At 43.5% G+C, this 26,751-nt stretch overlaps 1 protein-coding gene across 3 annotated transcripts in view; it reads right to left on the bottom strand.

The window, feature by feature from the left end:
- NFYC (nuclear transcription factor Y subunit gamma) overlaps positions 1 to 26,751 on the bottom strand; it is a 55,112-nt gene that overhangs the window by 12,989 nt on the left and 15,372 nt on the right. For all 3 annotated transcript variants that reach the window (XM_081200067.1, XM_081200066.1, XM_081200068.1), the window contains 4 exons: positions 10,195 to 10,307; positions 4,779 to 4,850; positions 3,396 to 3,509; positions 1,833 to 1,928 (listed from right to left, as the gene is read on the bottom strand). In XM_081200067.1, coding sequence (XP_081056193.1) covers positions 1,833 to 1,928; positions 3,396 to 3,509; positions 4,779 to 4,850; positions 10,195 to 10,299 — 387 coding nt within the window. In that variant the 5' untranslated portion in view covers positions 10,300 to 10,307. The remainder of the gene's footprint in view (positions 1 to 1,832; positions 1,929 to 3,395; positions 3,510 to 4,778; positions 4,851 to 10,194; positions 10,308 to 26,751) is intronic.

The raw sequence follows: 26,751 nt of genomic DNA, 5'->3' as shown, positions 1-26,751 counted from the left end.
CTATAAGACAGGCACAATAAGGCACCACCTTCAGCATTTTTCAGGAACAGTGGGATACAAAAACAGTGGGATACAAAAATACAAAATGCTCTTAGTATTCAATTAAATAAAATTATATAGCAACATCTGTACAGAAATGCAGGTCTATTTATGAGTAAAGAAAGATGGTAACATAGTTGTAGGCGTTATATATATATATATTCTCTAAGGGTGGTTTAATGTAAAGCTGTGACCTACGTGTTGATCCTTAACCTGCTCTAACACCGCAGTTGCCTCCAACCCCAAATGTCGCCTCACAGTGACTCTTCAATACAAACCTGTTATGTTTCAGGAGAACTGCAGCAGCCTGCCGCTGTAAACATCCGACTGAAAGCCCCTTCAAGCACCATACAGCTTCCAGTCAAGGATGTTTACAGGAGCAACAACTGCCGAGAAAGATTCGGGATGTGACGTTCCTGGGGTGGCTCAATCCTTCTGGCAGGGAGGACATGGGCCCTCAATGTGGCCTGGTTGGTGCTCTGTACGGCTTCTTGGAGGAACTGGAGTCTTCTGGAAGACGGTGGTTCTTCTAAATTAGCATAATTATCTCTGACTGTTGCCCTAGGAAGTCCATGTTTGAACTATTTGACCAGCACACTTACAAGGTGTTTTGACCAGTCATATGTCAGCACCTTAATGAAAGTTCCAGATGGCTGTGAGGAGAGTGTCATAAACCTGTATGTATCCAATCTCTAAGCACCTGGCATAAACCGAGGGCATTGTGCACAGGTTATTGCTTATGTAATGGGAGCCTGCTGTGCAGCTAATCAAGTGCCCAATTGTGCATCTGTGGAAGGGTGCATGTGTGTGTGCGCTCAGCACTTCAAATCAACACTCATGCTGCTTTTCACAATTTCTAAAACATTCGATTATTCTTCTCAAAAGGCGCCAGCAATACCATTTGTCACTCCAACAAGACAGAAAAGGTAAGGGTTTTGAGAATAAGCCTCATTTAATATAGGCTGGCAGTCTAACTATACCCAGTTTAAATATATATGCAAAAAGTGGAGTGTTGCAGCTGAGTGAATAGCTCCTTCCCACCCCCACTAAAGGAGAAGATGTGAACTCTGGCGGCCATCAGGTCAGCTGAACTTTGTTCATATATAACAGTCTAAAATCCGGTTCTGTATGACATCCACTGTCTGGATCTTGTGTCTTACCCATTCATTCAAGTCACTATCCCTATTTCTTCCCCTAACCCTTTGTGCATCACCTCCAGGTATCTCCAGGTATCTGCCTGCCCCAAAGGCATGTTCCAAGGGCAATGTTTCAGGTGTACCCAGTATTTTGTGCCTGGTCTTCCATAGCCTCTGACCATGGAGCTTGGCCACTCAGGAGAGAGGGCAGCAATGGCTCTACTGGAAGTTGCTTCCACTGCACCATTTGGATCCCCAGACCATGCTCTTGTTGTTTAAAATTGATTTTCTTTATGCAATTGTATCAATTGTTTTTATATCTGTAATTGTTTTCTATAGGTTATATTGTAAATCACTTCAGGTGTTGCGTAGGAAGCAATACATAAATGAAATAAAATCACCACCATCTTATCAACATCACAAGAGATTTGGATGTGTGCCCTGATGTTTTGGGGGGCAAACACAGCTAGTTTAGAATCAATGCAGTGCTTCCAGACTAGTCACATCTTAATCCTAGGCAAGCGCTTTTGTCTGTTGTATCATGGGGGAAGGAATCAGCACAGGTAAAAATACTGGCAAACCCTCCCCCCAACCCCGCTCTGCCCAAAACTTTAGAGACCACAAACACAAACAGGGCACACACTGTTTCACGCTCACCTGGCGCTTGGGAGGTTTAAGTTCATCCCTCGGAACAATGTCAATGAGAAAGTCAAACTGATCAAACTTAGTGATGGCCATGGCAATGTCGTTTCTCTGTAACAAGGAGAAGGTGGTGGTTACATTAAGCCTTGCCCACCTGTACACTGCTGGAATTGACCAGGCTCAGATTAACAAGCAACAGCATCTCATAGATGTTAAAGTAGCCTTTTCTCAATCTTGGGTACCAAGATGTTGTTGGACTACAACTCCCATCACCCCTAACAAGCAGGACCAGTGGTCAGGGAAGATGAGAGTTGTACTTCAACAACATCTGGGGATCCAAGGTTGAGAAAGGCTGCGTTAGAGATGCTTGGCAATGAAGAAGCGAATCCTTAGCAGTGGGAAGCTATCAGAAGAACTGGAAGGAAAGGTTATTCTCAAACTTCATAGCCTTGTGGAAAGTCAATCAATAAGAGATATCTTGAATTTTGCTAGTTTACTCAACGCATGCACTGCTTATTTAATATTATGTGGATGTGATTCAAAACTACCTAAGGCTACTCTACAGCAGCTGGTTAAGGTCACAAGTCTTGTATGCTTCACACAAAGGAGCAACATCATTTAGTACTACCAGCCAACTACTTTATAATGAGTCATGGGTGGTCCACTTGCCCATAACTGACCCTCAAATTGGGTGGAGAATTCTGGATCCTGAGATCTGATCATGGAACTTTCAGCATCATGTCTATTTTGGTCCTTAGTGCAGCTTGCATGAAATCCATGATTATATTGGATTACTACTAGAATTCAGCCCCATGCATTTTGCTCAGGAACCTCTAGAAAGGCGAACCACTAGTGCAGCCAACCAGTTATTACATTATTAACTGAAAGCAGAAGCAGAGGAGCACTTCAGAAGGGGGACTTCCCCCCTCCCAGAAGTTAGGGATTCTTTTTGCCTTCAAATTGTTTCCAGGTATCAAACCAGTGTGGCAGCCATCAACAAAAGTCTGAGCTGCACTTCTAAAGGAAATGACACTGGTGAGGTTGAACAGAGCAGCCTTCGCCAACCTGGTGCCCTCCAAATGTTTTGGACTACAACTCCCATCAGTCCCAGCCAGCCCTGCTGCTGTAGTAATCTGAAACATTTGGAGGTGAAAGGTGACATGGAGGTTTGACAGAAGTTCTCAGGACACACATGTACTGAACACAGAAGTCAGAACTTCAAATTACTAGCCACCTCACATATGCAGACACCTCAGGGCCACTTTCTCCTTGCAACTCTGTCCCCACCCATTAGCACCATGGGGTTCTGACATATATCTTCAAAGGAAACAAAGTCTGGAAATGGGAGATGGGTTAAGTTCCTAAATGGTGCTTCTCCATTGAAAACTGCCTCCTCCTCCTCCTGACACCACTCTGCAGCAAAGGAGCTGCAACTTGGTTTTGCATGCCCAAGTCAAATAGTTCCAGTCTACTCTCCATTCCACTCCCCTGCCCCAGCCCCTACTGAAGAAATATTAAGAGAGCAGAAGGATATGCCATGGCACTTTTAAGGTAGCTGAGAAATAAGTCTTCCACTACCTGCAAGGTCCTGCGCTTGTTGTCCTCTGTGTGTATCCAGGCCCGTAGTGTCAGTTCTGTGATGAATATCTGAGCAGCCTTGGCAAACAGAACAGGCGCCTCTGCACTGATCATCTAATAAGGAAAGGGTGCATTTACTCTGATTATAGAAAAACATAACTAGATGCTAAAGTCTGTCCCCACACACCCTTAAGTTTTGCTGCTCAGACTCCAGAAAGAGGACTTCCTCATGTACAGGAAAGAGATGTCAAATCATTTTTGTATTATCACATTTGTATCATGCTCTACTCGAAGTGGCACATGTGAGTTACATGTAAAAGCACCTCATGGCCTCTTCAACCCAAGTTGATGCAAGGTCTCAAGGCCAGCAATGTCGCAGCAAGTGATAATATATCTACAGAAGAAGGGGTAGTTAGGTCTCTGTGTTCTTTACTCTAGTGGGGGGGGGGAGGGTGTACTTGTGTTGGTCACCCTTGTAGTTTAAGAGCAGCTATGACAATTCCCCAAGTCATCTGCAGAACAGACAAACTTCCTCTCTCACACAGGAAATGTCTCCTTTCACACTGTCAGTCTCAGTGCAACCCTCACCACTTCCAGATACAGTAAAAATAAAACTGTCAGTCAAAGAAGTATTAGCCAATCATGAGTTTACTCAGTTAAAATTGCTTATAAATAACATGTTCTGAAGTAAAAAAAATACCATTTAGGACACAAACACAACTACATGCACAATGCCAGAAGAGGCATTTCATCTTCTGTTTATTGAACCTCATTTAGCTAATATTGAGTCTACAAACAGGGGTTCAGAACTTCCATAGCCTCTCCTGATCCAAAAGACCAGGAGAAAGAGAGCTGCGTATTATCTGCACACTGATGACACTGCAAATCCCCAGATGACCTCAACCACCAGTTTCATATAGATGCGAAAAAGCAAGGACAAGGAGGACAAGCTCAAATGCCATGGGGTCAAGCAGGAATCCCTCAGTGCTATGTTCTGAAATTAATCCTGCAGATACGAGTGGACCCACCAAAATCACTGCGCCTCCCAAAAACAGAACCAATCCAACAAGATAACCATAATAAATGGTATCAGAAGATATTGAGAGATCAAGAACAAACTAAGCAGGAGTAAACTCCCAGCTCTTTCTTGACAGAGGTCATATTTCAGGGTGACCAAGGTTGTCTCTTTGCCAAACCCTGGCCTTTATCTGGACTGAAATGGGTCGGGTTAATCCAGAATATCCAATAGTGCCTGGAGTTGGCTTTGTTACCAATTTGGGAAGAGGTATCCAGCAGGGATGTGTTTTTTAATATTAAATATGCTCAGAACAAATTTATTGACTTGCAAATGTCAAAAGTCAACATTTTTGACAGGAATTTTACCTTTACATCTTCATCTAGTTTCATGATCTTCTTTATGCGTGCCAATGGAAGTTCCTGAACTCTGAAATCTTTCTGCAGAGATCAACAGAAAAGACAAGACTTTGTATCACTCTGGTACACACAATTCAGTATAGAAAAGGACATTCAAAGGCATCTACTAAAAAAAAAAAAAATTAGCTAACACAAGCTGGCTTACAAACATATTGTACAGGAGATTGTCTATTTTTCCTTTAGGCAGCCTTTTTCAACCTGGTGCCCTCCAGATGTTTTGGGCTACTACTGTACTGGCTGGGGCTGATGGGAGTTGCAGTCTAAAACGTCTGGAGGGCACCAGGTTGAAAAGGCTGCTCTGAGGGATGACAAATGTGGTCACTTAACATTTGGAGCTGCTCCTGCTCCCCATCATTGGAGCGCCATTGCTATGGTTATGCAAGTGACCCACAGATCTGAAAAGAGTTTGGCTTCTGAAAATCAAAATCTCCACAGGGATTGTCAGGAAAGGAACCTGACAATTACCCAATTCAAAAAAGCAAAAACAAAACAGGCTTAGCAGCAGCGAAGTCAACGCTTAGTTATCCTAAAAATGAATCCTGCTCTAATAAATTATGTTCTGTTATCTCCCCACCCCCAAGGTCAGCGTGGACAGGCATTTCTAAAGTTCAAGGAAAAATTTCTATAGCTTCAGGGTCACTAAAAAAGCACAAAAGAGATTCTGATTTATCTTCCAGCTGTTGTGACTGCTTATGAAGAGATGTTTCTAAGCAGAACCTCACCAGTAGATCTTAACAACCATCGGGATTAATATAGGGGGCACTTCCAGTTATGCAGGGTCCAGGGTGCAATATGATCTTTAAAGATCCAACACCTGTCCTCTGAAGTGGGCCTAGAATCTAAAAGGTCAGTACAGCTGCTACTGTATGTAGTATAGACACCCATGATTCTGCACCTTTCACAAGTGATGGCTTTTCACACCCATTGAAACTTCAAGATCATTTGAGAGGAACAGCCATCAAGTAGGCAGTCTGTGAAAAGAACTGAGTGGCAGGAGACCTCTTGACCTGGATGGACATTTATCTGCACTGGTCTTGGATTCAACTGTCAACCCTTGTGTGCACAAACAAAGCAAACACTGGTTCCAGAGAGAAGGAAGCTCCCAGATGCTTAGATCATACACACTGGCACCATCAGCATACAGGTGACACTGCATACCAAAGCTCAGGAAGATCTTGCCCAGCAGCGTCTTGCAGATGTTGAAATTACAGAGGTGACAATGTGAAACTTGGAGGAACTCAGCAGACTGGTAGCCGTGATGTACAACAGGCTGCATTCTGAGAGAAATTAGCACAGTAGTATGCTAGCTGCATGAGAATTATGTTGGCCTACTTCAGCAGGTTGTTAAAGGATGACCAAAATAATATGGGAAACACTTGGAAAAGTGCATTGCAAAAACTTTGTGTTACCATAATCTCCACTGTCTCCTACAAATAATGGAATTAACACCATGTCAAATACAGCCAAGAGGTTTAGGACAGTGGTTGCCCAAATGTATTTCAAGAAACACCAGGATTCCTTGGAACATCAACAACCATTCTTCAGTTAAAAGAGTAGACACGTTTCTCTGAAAACAGCTGCTTCCTGCAATACAAGGTGTGCTCCAGGATAGAGTGCTCAGTTGATGTGAGGGTCAACATGCCATGTGAAGTTAAGGATGTCTCAGAAGCCTCCACAACTTGCAGGCTAATGTGAATGGTTTTTTCCTACAGTCAAGTCAATGTGTAAGTAGTCTCCTTAAGCTAGAAAAATATGGGAGAAAGAAAGAAAGTTTTTCTTCTACTGATCTCTCAGAACAACCAAGAGGGATACCATCAGTAAGAGTTGTATCCAACTCAATTTGACTCGGTAGTCACACTGAAATTAAAGGACTGAACACTGTCATTTTCACTTATTTAAATGGGTCTACTCTGAGCAGGAATAGCATGAAATACAAACCAATGCCTCTGTCTCACACCCAGACCAGGCATATGACTGAAGTGGGACTTGGGCCCATTGATTGCATTGGATACATATAGCCCAACAACAGACACTGAGGTCACATCAAACAGCAGCAGAATCTGAACATTTTGTACACCTGCCAATTGCATAGTACAGGCAAATCAAGACCTCTATTTGCATAGAGGAACATTTAGTGGACTGGCTGTACAAGACGTAATTTCAGCAATGATTATAAACAGAGTATAGCTGTAGAGGGCTTTTTTGTAATTATCTTTCTTCCACAGCCCCTATTAAAATTTCCACTCAGGCAGAAGGGTTATAGCTTGACATTCACTGTTTTGTTCATTCACAGTGTAATAAATTGACTCATGTGTCCAGAGTACTAAAAAAACCCAAAAAACCTGCACCAAAAAACTGCCCCTTTTTGGAAAGCTGCAGAAGACTTTTTACCACTGAGCTGAAATCTCAGACTTGCAGCTCCTACATGTCAAAGCTATGTTTACTAAAGGAACAAAATTAATTCTGATTTTTATACATCAATATCTTTCCACTGGCCTCCAAAAATGCAGCTCTAAGCATCAGATCCAAATGGGAAATTTATCTTTAGCCTGCTGGTTCCAAGGTGGGCTCTAGGGTTTATTTACAGTTATATCAAGACTCTAATACTGATTAATCTCTAAGGTAAATTCTTCAACAAACAGGTCCAAACCTCTTCATAAATTTGTTGATTTAAAAAGAAGTGGGAGAAAGGTCTAAAAGATATTGTACTCCTGACTGGGAATCAAAGTATAGTTTTTACTTATCAGATTTGTAGAAGGAGGCATGGTAACTAACCATTCAAATTTAATTTTTTCTCAGAGATGTGTATGTTTCTGCAACTTATTATTTATGATGTGTCTTAATTTAAAATATTCAAAAAATTGAAAATTATATCCAATTTTTCTAACATGGTGGCGATGCAGGTCTCTAAAGGCGTCTTATTCATCTGTGAATCAACTATGTTGCGAGTTTAGTTCCTTCACAAATTTATAAAAGGCACTGGACCTCAGGCCAATGAGCCATATGAAAACCTTTCTGAATGCAAGAGTCCTGCTTGGTCCATCCACTGCAGCATGTAGATGCTCCAGAAAAGCCCTTCAGATTGTGCCCTCCTAACGGGTATTCAGAGGCTCACTGCCTCTCACTTTGGCGATTTCATTTGACCATCATGATTAACAGGCACTAAAAAACCTAACCTCTGCAAATTTGTCTACTCCTCTTTTCCAAGATTCCTCTGAACATGCATCACACCACTGACCTTCTATTAGAGAGATGTGATTTGTGAGGGCATGGGCCCCATTTATTTTCAGTGATCCCACACATACAGTGGTACCTCGCAAGACGAATGCCTCGCAAGACAAAAAACTCGCTAGACGAAAGGTTTTTCCGTTTTCGATTTGCCTCGCAAGACGAATTTCCCTATGGGCTTGTTTCGCAAGACGAAAACGTCTCGCGACTTTGTTTCCTTTGTCTAAAAACAAAGACATGTTTTGTTTATAAAGTTAATTTATTTTCCCTTCAATTTTTGAACTGCTCTTTACAGTATGTGTGACTTTAAAGAGCAGTTAATAAACTGTTGTTGTACCAAATTTGGCTTTGTTTGGACTTTTTTTGACCATAGGAACACATTAATTGATTTTCAATGCATTCCTATGGGATTTCGTGATTCACAAGACGAAAAATTCGCTAGACGACAAAACTTGCCGAACGAATTAATTTCGTCTTGCGGGGCACCACTGTATTGTGAAGCAGCCTCCCAAGAGAGACCTCTTCATTACTTGAAGCCCTTCAGAAAGCAAAGACCTTATTATTTGTAAATGCTTTTACCGTCTGATTTTAACAGGCTGATTTATTCCGGCATTTAAGCCTGTGCTTAGTCTGGGTGGCGATCAGATGGCAACTCCACCTAAGTGAGGCATGTACAACAATCACTTCTGTGGGACTGCAGGTAGCATGAAGGAATGGTGAATGACGGAAAACTGTACAGAAGACCAGATACCTGCCATCCACCTCAGCTGCACAACCCTACCCACCCACAAAGGCAAACAATACATTTTCTGACCTGAACAAATGTGTCTCTTGTAGTTCTATGGCAGGGGTCGGCAAGCTACAGTCCCCGGACAGGATCAGGCCCACCTGGGTCCTAAATCTGGCCCGTGCTGCAAAGCCAAAACCTGCGACTCCCGGTGATGGCAATGGGAGGAAGAGGCCGGGCGGCGATGGCTCTGCCAATCGAACACTGTGCCTGGTTTACCTCAGCAGCGTTTCACTGGCAGAGTCGCTGCTGCTCGGCCTCTTCCTCCCACCACCGCTGCCCTGGTGCTCCTGTGGGCCAGAGAGCGGAGTGGACAAGCTAGCTCTGCCTACCCACTTCACGAGAAGCGGCAGTGGCGGCAGCCCCTGGGAAGGTAAGCGCAGCACCTTCTTTCTCTAGGCAGGGAGGAAGCCTTTTTGTTGCCACCGCCATCAGCCCTTTGGCGAATGAGGCAGGCAGCAAACCAAGAAGGTGGCTGGGGCTGGATGGGGGTGGGGAGGAGGACTACTTGCCCCCCTCGCAGTGTGCATAGGAATTATAGTCCAGCCCTCCACAAGGTCTGAGGGACAGTGGACTGGCCCCCTGAGGAAGTTTGCTGACCCCGTTCTATGGGTAGGCATGGAGCTACGTTCTGTTACTGGACACACAAAAAACACTGCATTTCTTTGTGTTATGTTCAATAAGAGAACTGAGCAAATCATACCCCTGGAAAGGCAAATATTATAGACTTGCCCCTACACAGAATCCAACTCTACAGATGTGGTCCCTCGTAGAATCTTCTCTGTACTGCAAAGCTTTGCAAAAAGGCAGCACAGGAAGCAATTCTCTCTTGTGAAAGGGATGCTGCATGGAAGATGGAGCAAACTTGTTTTCTCCTGCTCCAGAGGGTTGGACCCAAACCAATGGCTTCAAGGCACAGGAAAGGAGGTTCTGACTAAACATCAGGAAGAACTTTCTGAAAGTAAGAGCTGTTTGACAGTGGAACAGACTCCCATGAGAGGTGGTGGCCTCTCCTCCATCAGACATTTTTAAGCAGAGGTTGGATGACCATCTGTCATGGATGCTTAGCTGACATTCTTGCATTGCCGGGGGTTGGACTAGGTGACCCTCGGGATCTCCTCTAACTCTACAGTTCTATGACCCCCTGCTTGTATTGCTGAGTTTATTGGAGATAAGGACACAGTTACCAACAAAATCAGAAATTCAATCTTTCCCCCCCCCCACACCCCTTGAGAAGGCAGCAATCCCTTGTAGATGAAACTAATCTGGTGGACAATAACTCCTCCTCAATAATGCCGCAAATATCACCTGAAAGTTCTGGGGTTGTTTTTTTTTAATGGAATAACTTACCACTGTTAGATTTCGAATCTCCTCCATGACCCGAGGCCAAAAAGACTGAAGGCATTGCTGGGCATCACTGTTCCCTCCTGAACCAAAGCCCCCATCTGTGGACATTTTGGAAGCTAGAAAGAAATTAAGAGACATGTTAGAAGCAGAACTGTCTTGAGGAGCTGCAGAGTTCACATTTAAAAGGTCCTCAGATGGCTTTGGGACATGAAGAGCAAATGCAAAGCCTTCAGTGTTATCCAATAATCTGGGGGTGCTTCCCACAATTCTCCTTCATTACTAAAATTTTCTTAAGAGTTTTGAGAAGACACAAAGGACTTCTCCACAGATTCTATTCTTATATACGGTAACTTTCAGAAATATCTTACGTTTTGCATTTGTGACCAAGCAGTATACTTTTGGGAGTTTATTAACCCACATGATTCTTCTGATTCCTTCATATTAGGAATGGTTGTTCTGGCTGGAGCTGATGGGAGTTTTAGTTAGCAGTATCTGAAGGGCTGGAGAAGGCTACATTAGAGCTTTCTCTGCCATAGCACCTACATTGTAAAACAGTCTCCCCAAAAGCCTACATTCCACTATTTTAATTCAGATATTTTTGTTCACCACGGCTGCAATCTCAGTACAGTACTCATACACATTTATTAAATTCTAGTGAGCCCTGTGGGTCTTTTGTCAGAGCAGATATGCCAGAAAAATAAATAACTAGATTGTTTGGCATTTAAGTTAACATTTCTTGGCCTGCAGACACTTGTTACGGCTGTATATTGTTATGCTTTCTCAATGTTGTTGTCAATTTAACATTTTTGATGATAAATTTACTGCTTTGTATGATGCTTTTTGAAAAAGTTTATAAATGATATATATGAACTTCAGATCACCTTAGCTTAGGTCTGGGTGGGAGGAAAAGGTTTCCAATGCATTGATGACCTTGAGAAATACTGCCTTAAGTATCTTTTGATAGCACGATGGCCACAGAAACAGAAGACATTCCTAAATGTAAAATGAGAATACAATTCACATTCTAGCTAGGAAACAAGAGTTCCCTAGCACTACCCCTTCAAAGACCTTTAATGAAATGGATGCAAAGAGGTGGCACATTTCTCCTAACTTCCTAAGGGCTGCTATCAGGCACAGAATTCTTTGGAATGGCAGTCTGGTAGGAACTTGAAGCTCCATGACTGCACTGCTCATAAGGTACCGTATTTTTCGCCCTATAGGACGCACCAGCCCATAGGAGGCACCTAGATTTTAGGGGGGGAAATAAAGGGGAAAAAATTATTTCCCCCTCCCCCAGGCGCGGGGCCCCCAGAACAGGACCCAGAGCGATGCCGAAGCTGCATGCAGCTCTGGCATGGCTCTGGGAGCTTGCGGGGCTGGAGGAGGGGGAAGCCCTCCGCCAGCCTTCTAAACAAGTCGGGGGACAGCGGGAAAGGCGCACTGCGCCTCCCGCTGTCCCCCAGTTTGCGGGGCTGGCGACGGGGAGGAGCAGGCTTCTCCCCCCCCCCCCGCCAGCCTTCTAACCAAGTCAGGGGACAGCAGGAAAGGCGTGCTGCGCCTCCCACTGTCCCCCAGTTTGCGGGGCTGGTGACGGGGAGGAGCAGGTTTCTCCCCCCCGCCAGCCTTCTAACCAAGTCGGGGGACAGCGGGAAAGGCACGCTGCGCCTCCCGCTGTCTCCCGAATTTGCAGGGCTGGCGACGGGGAGGAGCAGGCTTCTCCCCCCGCCAGCCTTCTAACCAAGTCGGGGGACAGCGGGAAAGGCGCACTTCGCCTCCCCACTGTCCCTGAGCTTGTGGGTCTGGCGGTGGGGCTCTCCTGAAGCCTGGAGAGCGAGAGAGGTCGATGCGCACGACCCCTCTCGCTCTCCAGGCTTCAGCGAAAGCCTGCATTCGCCCCATAGGACGCACACACATTTCCCCTTCATTTTTGGAGGGGAAAAAGTGCGTCCTATAGGGCGAAAAATACGGTAAGTACTTCCTCAACTACGACAGTTATGTCAGAAGGGAAGAAGAAAACAACAATTAAAAGGGGAAAATACAGAAATCAGCACTTTTTCAGAACAAATTGAGACCCAGCCTCACAGTCGCTAGGCAGAGCCTATCAGTGAGACTGAAGAGCCCTCCTGAGAAGCCAAACTTCAGCTGGCCCTGCCTCCTGTTTAGATGGAAGAGAATATCCCAAAGGAGAAGATATCTCTCTCTTGCCTTTCCGTGAGAAGTGATAAGAAACTCCAGGAGGAGATTGCATACTAGTTTTTTACAGGGGACAAAAGCCTGGATTGGCCAGAGAAAATTTAAGTTTGTAAGTAAGAAAATTTAAGAATGGGCAGAAGATAATTCCACAGCTGATTTTTTGAAATGACTGTGTTAAATATACCTTCCTAAGTTTGCACAGAGGGGAGAAGAAAACCAGAGGTTGTTTTTATCCAGACTTTTAAAGAAAGCAATCTTTCTGCATAGTGGCGTAATGGGAAATGGCTGGGGGCCAGGAACAATTCTAACATAAGTGGGTATGATTCCCACTGACTTATGATCTATTGTGTGTGGTGGGGTTTATTTTGGACTTTTACTCAGGCGGAGAAATGGAAGAGTGCTCCCCTCCCCAAAGAATGTTGAGAATGCCGTGGTCCTGGGTCAGCTAGCATCTGGACCCAGGCTTATGCTATGTAAAGCACCAACCTATTGCTTAAAAAATTACCAACCACAGTGCTAAATAATTCTATTGTGTAAAATTATTAGTACTTAAGTTTGCAGATGCAACTCCATGAAGAACAATAAATTCTGCTGGTATAAAAGAAAAGGGAAAATCAGAAGTTAGCTAGGACTGGTTAAGTTTTCCAAGACTGGATTTTGATGAATACTCCCTAATGGCACAGCATCTGCAATATCTTGAGAAAATAAAAGATTGCTCGCAGCTTCTTTAGAACATACTTATTTAAATGTAATCAATCCACTCAAATATGCAATTAGTTGACAACCCTAATAAGTTATGTTGCCACGTGTATGCAATTTCCATAATATATACCAAATAGATAATTCATGTGGAGCTGAAAAGACCAAGGCAATATGCAGCCTGATCCCGGGCAACAAAAGCAGGGCAAACCCCCACCAGCTGCGAGCACATTGTTTACTGATGCAATCTATATCACAGCAGGCCAGAGCAAGCTTGCAACAGAAAAGCACCTGCAGAGCAAACAGGTCCAAATGACAAGGCCACACCACCCAACATCTCATCTCATCTCACTGCAGAATCTAATTAGGCATCTGAGGACGGGAAATAACTTAATACATAGTCATATATGGTGGTGTGGATTGTGCTCCGACCCCAGTGGGCCACTTTGTGTATTCTGCCCCACCCTGGAGGATCCAAGACACTTCTGCACAGTGGTGGTACATGCAGAAGGCATGGCACTTGCATTGTGTTGTACTGAGCAGTCAACCTGCTCATGCAAGATACTGTACATGCACTTCCACCCCAGTGAAAACACCTTGTCCATGAGGTGGGGGAAGAAACCTTCAGGAATCATATAGACAATGACCCAAAATACACCTTCCAAAATTAACTTTAGTCCATCTTTAAGTTGGCATCATAGTTCTATTATGTTCTTGTGCTGTCCACAGTAGATTATTCCAGATTTTAACATCAGATTTCTAGCAGACATTTATATTTTATTTTCTAGCCTTTTATGTAAAGCAAGGGCTTATCTGGAACAAGAATGATGACCAAGCTTCCCAGAAAGCTTGCCCACCACTACCAGTTCCCCCAGTAAAATTAAACTGCATGGTATTTTACAGCACACACAGTTTTTGTGGGATGATGGCAAGAAATAATGGCTCAGGGGAACTGAGAACATCTTGTCCCAGCCCCAGAATGCTCAGCAACAGAGGGGTCATCAGCAAATAAGCTAGTATGTGGAAGTGTTCTCCTAAAGGGGGAAAAAGGGTTAAGAGACTGTTCCTTGACAAGAGCACACACAAACTGATTAAAATTTACTAGGGGGTTTATATCTCTTTTAACCATTAACATTGTTTGCCTTCAGATGCTTAGAAATGTTTAAGAACATCAGCGATTGAAAGGAGTGCCTATATGTTTTCCCTACATGAAGGCAAGTCTTGATTTAAGGACACACAAACTAATCCCCCCAGATCTGCTCTGTCCTGGCAGGAATCTCTTATGTAACTGATCTTTCAATGTTAGCACACTAGAACCAGGCAGGACTTTCTCCTTTCAAGCAGCAATATAATTCACTCAAAAAGCAAAATCAATATATGATCCCACCACCCTGCAATTTCCCCCTCTCTGTAGCTATTTTGCATACCAATCTATTTAACCTCTGCCTTGTGCTAAAGGGAGAGAACAAGAATAAAACATGCCAGTCACTTGAAAAAATGTTTGCTATCAGTTATACCACAATTTGGGTGTTTTTTATGGCACATCTCACACAAAATTAAAAGATCAAATTATTTTAAAGATACATCTGGGGCGGAAATCACATTCAGAAAAAAATAACAGAACAACAATGGAACAGAATCAGTTTAGGACTGAAGTAAAAGCATCTGGCACAAAATTTGTGGGGCAGGAGAAGAGAGGAAGAAGTTTGATTTCTTTTTCCCATAATCAGTCTAGGAAATATGGGGGGACATAAATCAAACCTTTTTATTCCTAGCTATTCTCCAACATAGTTGAAAATGTGTACTTGTTTTTCTAAGTTGCATATTGGCACAGAGTGTCCCTGAGACTAAAGTGCTTGGCAGGGGGTTGGACTCGATGGCCCTTGTGGTCTCTTCCAACTCTATGATTCTATGATTCTATTCTATGCTTCAATCCTCTCTTACTAGGTCAAGCAATAGGCTGACTAGAGCAGGGCAGGGCAGCTTTACTGATGCTCTTAAAGCACTTCACATACATTGCCTCCAGAATTGTTAACTCTAGCAAGATGCCATGCTCTCCTTGACATGGTGCTAGTGCCAGAAGTGGCAGACTCACTTCAAGTTTCTTTCCACCACACCCTCTCTGCAGAAGCTTAGCCACACTGCTTTGTGTAGTATATCATCATATGGTGCTATTCCCTAGCCTGCAACACTGGTTGCCACTGGCATGGAAACACATGAAATGAAAAAATCACTACCACACAAGGAAACAAGCCTAAATGTGAAAGAAGGGGAGAGAGAACTCAACAGAGCTGCCATTTTCAGAGGCAGCATTATGCTGAGTGTAAGGTGTCGTTCCATCTTAACACAAACCATTATCATTATCCCCTTATTGTTGTAGGAGGGGATTATGAAGGTTGACAAAAATCTGTGTCTTCCTGCATCACCTACATGCTGGCAAAAACTGTAAGTCAGGTAGCCAATGGCATACCTACAAAAGCAGCCACATTATTCTACTTCATGCTATTCTTTTAAAAAGTTTCCTGTTTTTACAGGATGCTTAAAAACCCAAACATCAGTGCTTCCTTTAAAAAGTATCAGGGAGAAGAAATGGAGCCCAGTTTAGTAAGCTGTCTGCAGAATGAAAAGTCTACTAGAAACTTTAAGGTGCTAACTTTCATTCAACAATCACAGAATAGCAAGAGATAGCAAAATAGCATTCCTGCCCCCATTGCTGCATCCTACATTTGGTTGAACGCTTTAACATATCGCACCTCTGCTCACAAAACTAAATTGCTTACAGTGGTTTTTCAAATTTTCCACCTTCAGAGAACATTTTCCACATCTTTGCTGAGGAACTTCAGCCTCGCCATCAGCCCACTTGAATTGTGACTGTGTCCGACTTCTGTAGGCGACAGACATTTCAGGGAGGATTTCCCAACATTACTGATTTTCTCATTCAGGAAACCCCCCCCCCCCCCCCGTTTCTCTGGGCAGAATTTCAAAAAACAATATCTCGAAGACTGCTAGGTACATATGCTCTTTAAGCCTATTTTTTTCATTTTCAATACCAGTAAGAAAAGTTTCTAGCTCTCAGTGCAAATGACAAAAGTTTGAGAACACATGGGGAAATGCTTAGTAAAGGTTGGGAGGGGACATAGCTGCCAGAAAGATTTCCAACATCATTAGATGGTGGTGGCAAGAATGCAACATACATACTTTATTTGCTTATATTAAAAATATTGGATTGCTTTGGAACTGCATATAAATGAGATCCCACTTCCCATTCTGCAGTTGTTGCATATATACGTAGATGCTTTTAAAGCGTGTATTAATTTTCCATGTTGAACTGTGCTATGCTATATTTATCTTACAAAAACAACACTGAAAACTGCTGCATATTCTCAGCAATAGTAGTTTCCAAAATATGGGCTCATTTTACATTCACTTTTCTTATACTGGTTTCTCTCCTCATCCCTAACACAAATAAACGGAAAAAACAACGGGAGGGGAATAATTTGAGCATACAATGACACATACACCAGTCCCAAGGATGTTTGCTTCAAGCTTTATACCACTCTGCAAAATTCACAAGCAATGTTTCTCTTTTTAGCATCTGACCTAATCAGTGAGAAACAGCAAGCAAAATGTGTACTTTTGTTATCAGATAACATTATTCAGTATCAATAACCATCTACATGACATATGATTCCCCCAAACTGAAGCTTAATTTTATTTCTTTTAAACAATAGCATGCTATAGCAGCAAAGCCAGGAAAAAGAACAACATTTGGTTCTTTAACAAGCTATTTGCTGAAAGGACAAGAGTTCCTCCATCCAGAGCTGCACAACAGTTGCTCAACTGTAGCCCAGCTGTTCAACTATGGCTCCCCCAATGCCTTCAGTGCAAGCCTGGCCTACAAGCTTCCTACAAGCCTGGCCACATTCCTGCTCACTTTCACAAGCAGCCTACACTGTTGTAGGCACGCTATGCCTACAAGATATTGTGCACGATATGCATGGGAGACAGAGCTAAACCATACAACCTGAACTCATTTGATACTATGGACTCTAGTCCCTATCACTCCTGACTACTGCCTGTGGCATATGGGAGTGCAATTTCAAAACATCTGGGAAGGCACCATGTTGTTGTTTCAGCCCTTACCTCTGGTAAAAGTATTTCTCAAACCCAGTTCACACATCACAGGAAGCCATGGTCAATGGCTGCCTGTGAGCAAGCAGGGTACATGGTGCCCAGTCACTCCGCTTGTTGCTCCTTTGGCACAAGAAGGAGTAACAAGCCATGAAGCCTGGATTGCTGTTATGTCCAAACTGGGATCATCATTTGTTTATTCCTAACAACCATGATCAGGAAGCCAAGAATAAACCATGATTTAATGATAACTGTTTGTCAGGGAGAACCAAACCATGACCTCCAATTTGGATGCAAGGGCAACCAACACAAATGCTATTGGAGAAGAGCAAAGTGGGAGCAATCAGGCAGTACATGCTAGCATGATGCTCATTCACAGTAAGCAATTAACTATGGCTTACCGTGATGTGTGAACTGGGCCATTGCCAATGTCAATCAGATTTCTCCCTCACCCCCCTTAAATTGCAGGAAACTGAACTGAAATAGTTCGGGCTTGCCAATATTTAAAAATGCAGAATACAACAAGAGACAATATGGTGTGTTGCTTTAACATTAATTTATTCAAAATTTAGATGCAGAAAGAATAAATGCACCTGCTTTTCTTTTAAAGAGATAGCACCGTATAATGGGATAACGGAACTTGGGTCTGGAAGACATAGTGTCCCAATCCCACATCAACCCCATGTATTTACTGGGAAGTCTCAGCTAGCTCCAACTGTTTCATTGTAGTTTCACATAAGTCAAAATGTGTAAACTCTATACATACCGTATTTTTCGTTCTATAGGACGCACATTTCCCCCTCCAAAAATTAAGGGGAAATGTGTGTGCGTCCTATGGGGCGAATGCAGGCTTTCGCTGAAGCCTGGAGAGCGAGAGGCGTCGGTGCACACCGACCCCTCTCGCTCTCCAGGCTTCAGGAAGCTATCTGCACGTCTTGCGCGCCTGGTGGGGACGGTGCCTTCACCCCGCTGTCCTGCAGAAGCTAGCAAGGCTGTTCCCAAGCCAGAACAGCGAGACAGAGGTCTCCGTCTCGCTGCTCTAACTTGGGGACGGCTGCGCGCAAACCTCTGCAGGGCAGCGGGGTGCCTTCACCCCGCTGACCTGCAGAAGCTAGCAAGGCTGTTCCCAAGCCAGAACAGCGAGACGGAGGGCTCCGTCTCGCTGCTCTAGCTTGGGGATGGCTGCGCGCAAACCTCTGCAGGGCAGTGGGGTGCTACGCTCCAAAGGCTTCAGGGATCTTTGAGGCTGGCGGTTGGGGAAAGCAGCACTTCCCCCCACCGCCAGCCCCACAAGCTCTGGTGAATGTATCTTGAACACACCTTGTTTTAGAGGGGGAGAACAAGAAAAATAAATTTTTCCCTGTTCTCCCCCTCCTATGGTCCGGTGCGTCCTATGGTCCGGTGCGTCCAATGGAGCAAAAAATACGGTACTTGCAGTGGCAGTGGAAAGAACCCATACAAGTCTGACATCTCATGTGAAGATGACACAGGGATCTATTTTTACATACTCAATGCAAGTGAACTTTCAAAATAAAGCTGATCTTCCCATTAGAGGCCAATTGTGTGTGTATGAATAGGGATATATAAATATGTAGCTCTGCATCGAAGGTTAGAAAGCGCCCAGGCTAAAAAGGGCTTGTGACAAATCCACCCAACTCTTAGGCTGAAGCTGACATCTAGAAAGTGAATTTATTCCAAATTTATATTCCACTCTTCCTTCCCAAAAGGAGACTATGGCAGCTCACAATAAAATTATGTAAAAGCAATTCAAAACTACACACCAGACAGATGTTAAAAGCAGTACTATCCTTCATAAAACTATTGGCCAAATAAGTATTTACATGTTTGCTGAATACAGGAAAGGGGTGGTGGGGATGGGGGGGGGGAGAGAACTGCCTGACTTCCCTTAGGATGGAGTTCCATGGCTGGACCTAAATTATTTCTTCCAACACTACTTGCACCTCTACAGCTACACAAACTGAAATTTTGTCCACAAAATTACTGGCTGGAAAGTCTACACACATAGTAGAGAATCACCTCACCCTCAAAAAGCAAGAGAGAAGGTTTATGTACACACATAAGAACATAGAAATAAGTATCGTGTCATTATGTGTTAAGGCAAGCATGCTTAGTCCTAGTTCCATTCCCCCATTGTGCATACAGTAAAATATGTGGTTATGGCCAGATGGCCTTAAAAAGGGACTAGGCAATTCATGGGGGATAGATCTATCAACAGTTACTGGTCACATTAGATAAATAAAACCTCCATATACCTCAAGTGATGGGTGGGGCAAGCAACAGGGAGGAGCCATTGCCTTCAGGCAAGTTTCCCAGAAGCACATGGCTGTCCACTCTTGGAAACAAAACACATGCCTACAGGAATCATTGGCTGGGTCTGGCCAAGTCCTTATCATCTAGCAAGAGACATTTTCTATTGGCAGTGAAGTGTGTATCCCATGCATCTACAAATGCACTGGGCAGCACAGTAATTGACTTCTTGACTCTTTCAACTTTTAAGATCGTTTTTAGTTCTCATGGCTGCACAAGGAAGTTGGAAAATAAGTCAGAGCAAAACAGCAAAAAGCCAGAGTAAACTTTTATAGGCAGCAACCAACTTCCCACCAGATGCATGAAGTAGACCAAGAAAGTGGGAACACAAGAGGGGTACTGAAAAAGGAACTTGTAACCAGCATGTTTATTCTGATCATAGAATCTCTCAAGGTGCAGACATGGCACTGCCTCTTAGAAGCATAACTGATTTGGTTCTATTGTGTTGGTTCTATAACCATCTCTTCTTAAATAGATACTTAAGTGCTAACATTTCCACATATATGAAAAAGAATCTGGGGCTCTTAACCTGGCTGTTAACTTGTGGAAAAGTTTGCTTTCACTAACTTATTTTTGTTAAGTGTTTATAATCCACACAATTAAGAGTAGCTAAGCACAAGTTGTGCCCACAAAATAAAGAATAAGAAGTTAAGTAAAGCCGCACCATACATAATCCAATTCATGTACTCAAAAACTTGAGACACTGGTGAAACACAGTTGCCTTGGCAGTTTCTTTCATGCAAGGTCGGAGGATTTTCAATTTACAAGCAGACGGAGGAATCACAAGTAGCTACAGAAACAGCATGCAGCAAAATTCCAGAAGAAAGGCAATAAGCTAAATGCTCACCAAGAGAAGAAATGACCTTTTGCTGGTGCCCCACCACAATCACAGTTCATTTGGAAAATGCTTCACTTGCTAGTTTTAAAAGGTAATGTATTAAGAGAAAAGCAAAACTCATTGGCATCGCTATTTCCATCTATTGTAGTTGTCTTTAAACAGAGCAGTTCAAGGACATAAATAAAAATGGTACTTCCAAGTTAAACATTTACTGGGTCTAGTTTATCAAACAGCTCATTATTTTACATTTCCTCACAACCATTCAGATTTTCCACGTTAGCAAGGTACTTTCCAAATGTGGAACCACCTTAGAAAAGATCAATTCAACATTGTAATTTAGATACGTTGTTAAATGTAAGTCTGAAAAGACTGAAACTCAGGGGTGAAACACTGCATGTCATGTACACAGGAGGTGTGGTTTGTCCTTTAAGTTTTGTGATTTGAGGGTGAACTCTGTGGTGTGCTCTCTTTTAAGCTGACAACATTCTGAAAAACAGGAGACCTCATGCTTAAGGCACACTGATCCCACCCTAATCTGCACCTGCTCCTGCCCATTCATCTTTCCAAAGTGTTAAGAGACTACCGTATTTTGCGCCCCATGCTGTTCCCCGAGCTTGTGGGGCTGGCTGTGGGGAGAAGTGCGCTGATCCCGGGACTGCAGGCAGCTCTGCGCGGCCATCCGGAGCTGGGCACAACTTCGCGCCCTGCTCCCGACGGCTGCGCAGAGCTGCGCTGATCCCGGGACTGAAGGCAGCTCTGTGCGGCCATCCGGAGCTGGGCGGGACTTCGCGCCCCGCTCCCAGTGGCAGCGCAGAGCTGCGCTGATCCCGGGACTGCAGGCAGCTCTGCGCAACCCTCGGAGCCGGTCTCCCGAGGGTTGTGCAGAGCTTCCTGAAGCCTGGAGAGCGAGAGGGGTCGGTGCGCACCAACCCCTCTCGCTCTCCAGGCTTCAGCGAAAGCCTGCATTCGCCCCATAGGACGCACACACATTTCCCCTTCATTTTTGGAGGGGAAAAAGTGCGTCCTATAGGGCGAAAAATACGGTAGTTTCTTGGACCCTAAGACACTGTTTAAAAACAGTAATCTTGAGCAGTATTTTATATACATTTTCCAAAAAAACTAAACAAAACACACACACACACATTTTAGAAATAGTTAAGATTTAACTTCCTATTGGGGAGAATGGCTGTAGCTCAGTAGGAGAGCACACATCCAGTATACAAGTTCCCATGTTCAGTCCCTGGCATCTCCTGATAGGGCTGGGAAGGACCCTTGTTTGAGACCCTGGAAAGCTGCTGCTAGTCAGTTCAAACCAGGGGTGGGGAACCTCCAGGCATAGCTGTCAACTTTCAGATTTGAAAATAAGGGATCAGCAGCCTCACCTGTCCTGGGGACAGTATACGGGATATCTAACAATCCAGGATAGCAGCGGGAAGCAACAGGAAACAGTGCTGGAATAAGGGAATTTCCTGCAAAAAAAAAGGGAAGGTTGACAGCTATGCCTCCAGGTCATGGACAAAATCTGGCCTGGAATAGATCACATGTGACATTAGGTGTGAGGCAGGTACCAATGTGGCTACTAAGGAAATATTATGGGCTTAATGAGTTCCCAATTGTTCCTTTGGTGGAGCAAGACCCTTTCCTGCCCCCATCAATAGCACAATTCAAAGTGTTGGTGCTGACCTTTAAAGCAGTGTTTCCCAACCACTGTTCCGCGGCACACTAGTGTGCCGTGAGATGTTGCCTGGTGTGCCGCGAGATGTTGCCTGGAGGGAGGCGGGCGAGTCGGGCGGCGAGAGGCGGGGCGGCGGCGGCGAGGAGAGGCCGCCCAGCGCGGGGCTCTCGCCGTCTGCCTGCCTGGCTGCCTGTGAGCTCGGCGGGCAGCGCCTCCGTCCGCAGCGCCCGCCTCGCGGCTCTCATTCCCTGCCCCTGCCAAAGCTCACCCAGCCAAGCCGCGCTCTCCTTCCTGCCTCGCTTTGCTGCCTCTTCCCCCCCCCCACCCCCAAAGCTTGGAGGTTCCCTGGCAAGGGGGAGGGAAAAAAATTGAAACTTACACTTTCGTGCGTCCCTCCTGGCGTGACGCTGCGCGCTGACATCACGGGGCTGTAATGGTGGTGTGCCTCGAGATTTTTTTCATCAAACAAGTGTGCCTTTGCCCAAAAAAGGTTGGGAAACACTGCTTTAAAGCCCTAAATGGCCTCGGTCCTGTATACCTGAAGGAGCATCTCCACCCCCATCGTTCAGCCCGGACACTGAGGTCGAGCACCGAAGACCTTCTGGTGGTTCCCTCACTACAAGAAGTGAAGCTACAGAGGGCCTTCTCAGTAGTGACGCCCGTCCTGTGGAATGCCGTCCCATCAGATGTCAAGGAAATAAGCAACTATCCTACTTTTAAAAGACATCTGAAGGTGGCCCTGTTTTGGGAAGTTTTTAATGTTTAATGCTGTATTGTGTTTTTAATTTTTGATTGGGAGCCATCCAGAGTAGATGGGGAAACCCAGCCAGATGGGTGGGATATAAATAAATTATTATTATTGTTATTCTTATCATCACAGCACAAAACAGTTTGTATTGAAACTGCTGCTAAAATCTAGCTTTTTTGTACAGAACTGACTTATGCAGCTGACACCTTCAGAAAACAGGTTTGAACCCAAAGCTGTTGCTAATACCTGACAACCAGCTGGCTGATGGACAACTCGGAAGCACTGCATAAGGACCTTAGACAGGTGAGTGGAACAAGTCACTTGTCAGGTATCTAATGTCATATTGGTCTGACTCAGTATAAGGCAGCTTCCTTTATGTCTTCTTGGTGGCCTCTTAAAAGAACATATTTACTGTATCATTTCAGGAAAACATGGGAGCTAGAATTTTCATCAAACCTCTGAGTGGACAATTAAAGAGTCAGTATACCTTCAGGAGCCAAATCTGGCCTCTGAGGCTCACAGTTGCTTATTCCTAGACACTTTGCCAAGTCATCTAAATTTAGTATGAGGTGCCACACATTTTCACAGACAATTGTGTACTGGCTGTACTGCAACAATGAGAGGGTCAGCTACATGTCTTGTGATCTACACTTTGGCCACCCTTGGCCATTGTGTGATCTGAGAATCTCGTAGGTGGTCTTTACCAACTCAATAAGTTGGCCCAGGTCAACATCAATGACCAGATTATAACAACTGAAAACATAAATGTTCTGAACCAGTTACTGAACCACAACTTCTGTTATTTTTCATTCCATGTTGCACTTAATGGCAGCTTTATGAAGTTCTAACTGTAGAGGGTACAGACTGCTTCCTCCATTCTCTGTAATTCATTCTCAGCCTCTGGGAGAATTATGTTTTCAAAACATATCTTAAGCACCACACTCAACAAATGTAGATTTTCTTGATTTTTACAAAGCTGGCTAAACATTATTTGTAATCCCTTATCCTTTAGGATTGCAGATGGTGTAAAATATTCTTTTTTTTTTTTTTAGCTTGTTATGGTATTGTATGCTGAAAAGTTCCAATCTTTCTTTTTTTTTGGAAAAAGTAATTATTCTAATTATTTTTCATTGGCTTGTGTTAAAAGGACTAAAGGATAGAATAACGTTTAGTGAAAGCACAAGCCAATTACAGTGTTAGAAACAGAGATATGAAAGCTAAGGGCTAAATGGCACCTTAAACCTAGGTTATGGGTGCCAAAACAGAATTTCTAGGCACACTTTTTTATAACAAGAATACAAAAAGCTGAAAATGAATGAACTGCAGCTAAAATATTGTGTTCATTTTCCACATAGTCCGGTCTTTTCCCTCCCCACCCCCCAATACTCTTAAGAGGGTCTCTTCTCCAGTCTTCAGAGAGTAGCTGGAGTGGGGAGGCAGAAAAGATCCCCCTTTCCTTCCACTCTGCAGTTTTAAACAGAAATCTTACGCGCAATACTGCGCCCTGAGCTCAGAAACTGCTCACACTAATGAAATTCCCTGTCGCAAAATGTGCCTAGAACAATGCAAGTTTTGAACATTGGCCAATTATTATTCCTTATAATTCATCCCTTCCTTTTATGGCCAAATTGCACATTTGCAATCTGGGAGTACTCTGTGGGTGGGTGGGTGGGTGGGTGGGTGGGTATGTGTGTTTTCGGGTGTCAGATTCTATGTGCACCACCTCCTACCACTACCGTAGTCCTCTTGAACTTACAGCATTGTGTGTAATGCCCAAGTTCTGCAATCCTCCTCCATCCAAACACACAGACACAAGGATAATGGAAATCAGGGTATTAAATACATATGTATATGCGTACCTATGTCTCAAACATTACACTGCTAGTGAGAGTCTGCTATATGTACAATATTTCCAGATCATAGATTAGTTGTCAATTTTCTATTTAATTTATCTATAAGATTCTCTCAAAGTGACATACAAAACATTTAATCTGCAGGGTGTGGGGTATCAGTTTAATACAAATTGTTATAGGGTGTGTTTAGAATTGGCTGGAAGCCATTAAACACAATTTCCATTTGTATGTACTGTAATGGGAAACTAAGGCTACGTGCAGTTTCCTGGTTTGTTTTGCCACCCATGCAAAGGGAGGAGCAACGGAACTGCATACTAAGTAATAATAAACCAGGACATGATCATGTGAACACAGTCACAGTCTTAAAACTGATTCATTTCCACCTATCAAACATTGTGTTAAAATTTGTTTTTTCTATGTAAACGAGAATTACTGGAGGGGATATCTAACTACTTAGGTTAATTATTATAACATGCAGTTATAACAAATGCTATATACCGTACATGTGGATTTCCTACTGGACTCAGGGACTAGCAACCAGGAATTGCACATCCAACAACTTGAACTGTGCAACATGTATAGTTCTCCATAAATGCTTATGACTCTACTCAGCGTTTGAAATTGAAAATTGAAATTTAGCACCTGGCTATTGACCACTTGTGACCAAGAGAAGATGCCTGGGCACCAGTATGGTGCCTTACATCTCCACCGTCTGGAGGTGCATGCCTGGGGATCCTTGGATCTTGACTGTTTTCACACATTAGCAACACATCCCGTAGAATTCAATCTGCTATATTTAACTGCACAATCAGAATGAATTTCAGGAACCAAAAGGTTGTATTGAAAAATACGGCTTTCGAGCTGTCGGGCCCCAAAATGGCAACTAGACATTCCATTTTGGCGACTATAACCCTGGTTTAAGGAGCCATTTGGCACCTAGCTTATATATCTAAGTTTCTAACACTGATTCTACTAAGCAAAAGCATGGACATTAAAAGTTTGCATCACGTGGGGATGCTTTTTTTGCCTGGTAACTCCTAGTCTGTACTTTTGGAACAGTTACAACTCAATCTTATGAATGCTTACTTGAAAGAAGTACCACTGTATTCAAACAGGACTTAGTCGAAAAAATGGGCATGGAATTGCAGCCTCAGCCTTCATGTAAGTGATCTTGCTTAGCATCCTTACAAAGAAAGTCAACAGAAATATGTTCCTTAGCTCTAAGCAGCAGTAATTCTGCAATATAAAAGGCACATAAGTTGAATGATGAAAGGCATTCTAAAATGCTGCTACACTGAAGGCTCTATATAGCTGCAAACAAGTATGTTTAATAGTTATAGCAACTATTTAGTATGCATGCTTCCAAATGCTTCCACAAGGTTGAAGAGATACAAGACGTTATTGATATTATAAGACCTGACAATGCCCACACATAAATGTTCCATAAGCTATTTATCAGAAACCATAGCCTGGAGTGCATTTACAAAACATGGTCTATGCCAGCTATGTGTTAGCATACATAAACAAACCATATTGGAGGTAATAGAACAATAATATCAGAGGTTACTACACCATCGAAAAAAGCTGAGTGCATGGGAAATGAAAGCAGACAGGCTCCTTTAAGAGAGGTTTGCCTAGTGCTTTGGGGAAGCTCAAACCATGGCTTGGGTTCTAAACTATGGTTAGCACAAACCACTGAGGGAGGAAAATGGCAGTAGTGAGCAAGATACCCTGAAAATGAGCTTGTCCGCCATTATTAGTCTTCTCATTATAGAACACCTAAAAAGATGCAAGGATCCCCAAGGTTCTGTAGAATGCATGTCTGAAAAGCATCAAGCAGCCTAAAAATCATGGTAAACAGTACTGATGTTCCATCATTCTTTTCCATGTAGCCTTTCTCTAAACATGTCCTCCTCATAGTCAAGACTCCTACTTCCTTCAGACTTCCCTCAAAAATGCACTTCAATAACCTCATCTTCTCCAAATCCTCTATAACAACCTAATGACAGCCTAAATTTTGTCAAACAGAAGTGAAGACCTCAGTCAAGGCCCTGAATAAGCCTGAACAGAGCAATACTCTTGTTAATGTCACTAA

Source organism: Podarcis bocagei (genome assembly GCF_964188305.1).
Source record: "Podarcis bocagei genome assembly, chromosome: 7".
Classification (NCBI taxonomy): domain Eukaryota; kingdom Metazoa; phylum Chordata; class Lepidosauria; order Squamata; family Lacertidae; genus Podarcis; species Podarcis bocagei.
This window is presented reverse-complemented; position numbering and strand designations above follow the sequence as displayed.